Source organism: Propithecus coquereli, unplaced genomic scaffold (genome assembly GCF_000956105.1).
Source record: "Propithecus coquereli isolate 6110/MARCELLA unplaced genomic scaffold, Pcoq_1.0 Scaffold3, whole genome shotgun sequence".
Lineage (NCBI taxonomy): Eukaryota > Metazoa > Chordata > Mammalia > Primates > Indriidae > Propithecus > Propithecus coquereli.
In genome coordinates this window covers 21,277,795-21,280,664 of record NW_012148618.1, presented here as the reverse complement: position 1 = coordinate 21,280,664, position 2,870 = coordinate 21,277,795, and the positions used below count along the sequence as shown (strand labels likewise).

Below are 2,870 nucleotides of genomic sequence, written 5' to 3'. Positions count from 1 at the left end.
GTGATATCTACGGAAAAATTAAATGTATAATTTTCCTTTGTTTTGTACTTTTATATGGGTTTTATATAGTATAGATTAAAATAAGAAAACTTTTCCCTTGAGGTAATTTACTTACCTTTTTGTGTCTTATAGATGCCTTCCAGGATGTCAAATTTGTCAGCAACTTGTCAGGTAAGTTTAACATAACTATATTGTACAAATTTTGAAAAATAAACAAAATTGATCTGTTGGAAACATTAGTTAGAATACAGTGGGATAAAATTCACATGCTGTTATATTTGATGGGTACTTTACCTAGACTTGGAAGATGAAGGATCAGACAAGGCTGCTTGAAACTCAGGTGAAGCTACCTGAGCAGAATTCTAAAATTGAGTCTGAGTTAGTTGGACAAAGATTGAAGAAAAGGGGTTTTTAGGCAGAGAGAACAGGATGTGGGAAGGCCTGACAGTGAAGGACATCATGGTTCTCTCAGGAAACTGGAATATAGGAGGTAAGATGGGGATTTGAGAGATCTGAGTCTTGAGAAATAAGGACCAGATCATTTAAGCTTTTTGTGTACTAAACCACCTACTTTTGATTTCATATTAAAAGTTTATTACATAGATGAATAACATGCCAGATTTTCTTTTTTCTGTAAGAACAGTTGGCATTTTGAGATTGGATTAGGAGGGAAAACAAATCCCAGTTCATAAAGTTTTGGAGTGATTCTGGCAAAAAAATGAGAACCTGAATTAAGATAGCAGTATGATGGATGATGAAGAGAAGTAGATAAATTTGAAAGGATTAATGTGAAATGCAGTAAGATTTGGTGGAGGTGAGGAAAAGGGAAGATTTGAGCATGGTACCTAGATTTCCTACTTGAGCTACTGAGTAAATGGTAATGTTCCTTAAGGTCTGATGAAGAAATACAGGAGGAAAAGGAGAAGGTCTCTGGTTGGCAGGCTAGGAACAAAAGTGTATAGAATGAGTTTATTTTAGATATATTGAGGTTTTTTTTTTAGAGGAACTAAGTAAAGGGAAATAAACTGACGGTCTTTTATATTTGCGACTATATTTACTATCTCCAGTCCTATTCGTTCCCTCTTACAGATGGGGTGGTTCCTTCTGGTATCTCTTCTTTTGGGAGGCCAAAGAGCTTCCTTTAGCATTTCATATAGTGCAGGTATGTTGGAAATGAATTTTCTCGGTTTGGCCTATCTGAAAATATGTTTATTTTACTTGTATATTTGAAGGATAGTTTCACTGGATATAAGATTTTGGATTGAGTTTTCTCATTGCTGCACTTTAAAGATGTCATTATTTTATCTTCTGGCTTTTGTTTCTGGTGAGAAGGTACTTGTCATTAATGTAGTTGTTTCTCTTTGTGTAATGGGTCTTTTTTTGGTCTGGCTTCTTTCAAGATTTTTTTCCTGTACCATTGATTTTCACCAGCATGTCTACAGTGTGCTTGAGTGATTCTCTTTGTACTTATTCTGCTTGTGTAAATACCTGCAAGTTCAAATTTTTTACCTATTTGGGAAGGTTTCAACCATTGTTCTTAAATTATTTTTCTGTCCCATTATCTTGTCTCTCTGGGACTCCAGTTACACACGTTAGACTGGTTGATATTTTACACAGGCCACTGAGGCTCTTTTTTCTTTTTTTTAATTTTTTTCTCTGTCTTCAGGTTCATTAATTCATATTTCTACAATCTCCAATATGCAGTTTTCCCCGTCCAGTGAACTTCTCGTACATTTTTCAGTTCTAGAATTGCCACTTGATTCTTCATTATAGTTTCCATTTCACTTTAGAGATGCTCTATCTGTACCTTCATTATGACCATCTGTTCCTCTATGCCCTTCAACATTTTTTTTTCTTTTAAGAGACCGGGTCTGGCTCTGTCACCCAGGCTGGAAGGCTGGAGTGCAGTGGCTCAATCATAGCTCACTGCAGCCTCAAATTTCTGTGCTCGATCAGTTCTCCTGCCTTAGCCTCCTGAGTAGCAGGACTACCGGCATGCACTACCACACCTGGCTAATTTTTCTTATTTTTTTGTAGAGACAGGGTCTTGCTACATTACCCAGGCTGACCTCAAACTGCTGGCCTCAGGCAGTCCTCCCGCCTTAGCCTCACAAAGAATTGAGATTACAGGCATGAGCCACTGTGCCTGGCCAATTCCTAGTTTCGTTTCAGTGTGGTCAGAAAATATACTTTGTATTATTTCTATCTGTTTTAGTTTATTGAGACTAATTTTATGGCCCAGAAAATGTCAGTCTTAATGAATATTTTGTGTGTACTCGAATAGGGTTTTTATTCTGTTGTTAAGTAAAATGTTCTATAAATATCTATTAGATCATTTTGGTTGGCTGATAGTTTAAGTCTTACAAGATTCTAACTTGACTGTTTTTTTTCTTTAAGTACTTTAAAGATGTTGTTCCATTGACTTGAGGCTTGCATAGTTTTTGACAAGGTGCCTGTTGTCATTCTTATCTTGTTTTTCTGCACATAATGCGACATTTGTACTCTGGCTACTTTTTTTTTCTTTTTGTACTCTGGCTATTTTTAAGACTTTCTCTTTACCACTGGCTTTCAGCAGTGCCCTAGTGTGATTTTCTTTAAGCTTACTTTGCTTAGTTTTTGTTGAGTTTCTCAGATTTGTGGATCTAATAGTTCTCAAATTTGGGAAATTTTTGCCCAACATGTTTTTGAAGTTTTATTCTCATCCCCTCCTTTTTGGGACTTGAATTAAATATGTGTGTTGAGCTACTTGTTATTGTTCCAAGGTCACTAATATTCTATTCCTTTTATTTTCCCCAGTCTTTTCCTCAGTGTTTCATTTTCTAGATTCTATTGCTATGTCATCAACTTTACTGATTTCTTGCAGTATCTAA

The 2,870-nt window shown here is 35.8% G+C and overlaps 1 protein-coding gene across 2 annotated transcripts in view; it reads left to right on the top strand.

Annotated features, from left to right (window-relative positions):
- LOC105814519 (transient receptor potential cation channel subfamily M member 7) overlaps positions 1 to 2,870 on the top strand; it is a 91,042-nt gene that overhangs the window by 49,900 nt on the left and 38,272 nt on the right. For both annotated transcript variants that reach the window (XM_012649524.1, XM_012649525.1), the window contains exon 3: positions 133 to 171. In XM_012649524.1, the coding sequence (XP_012504978.1) occupies positions 133 to 171 (39 nt within the window). The remainder of the gene's footprint in view (positions 1 to 132; positions 172 to 2,870) is intronic.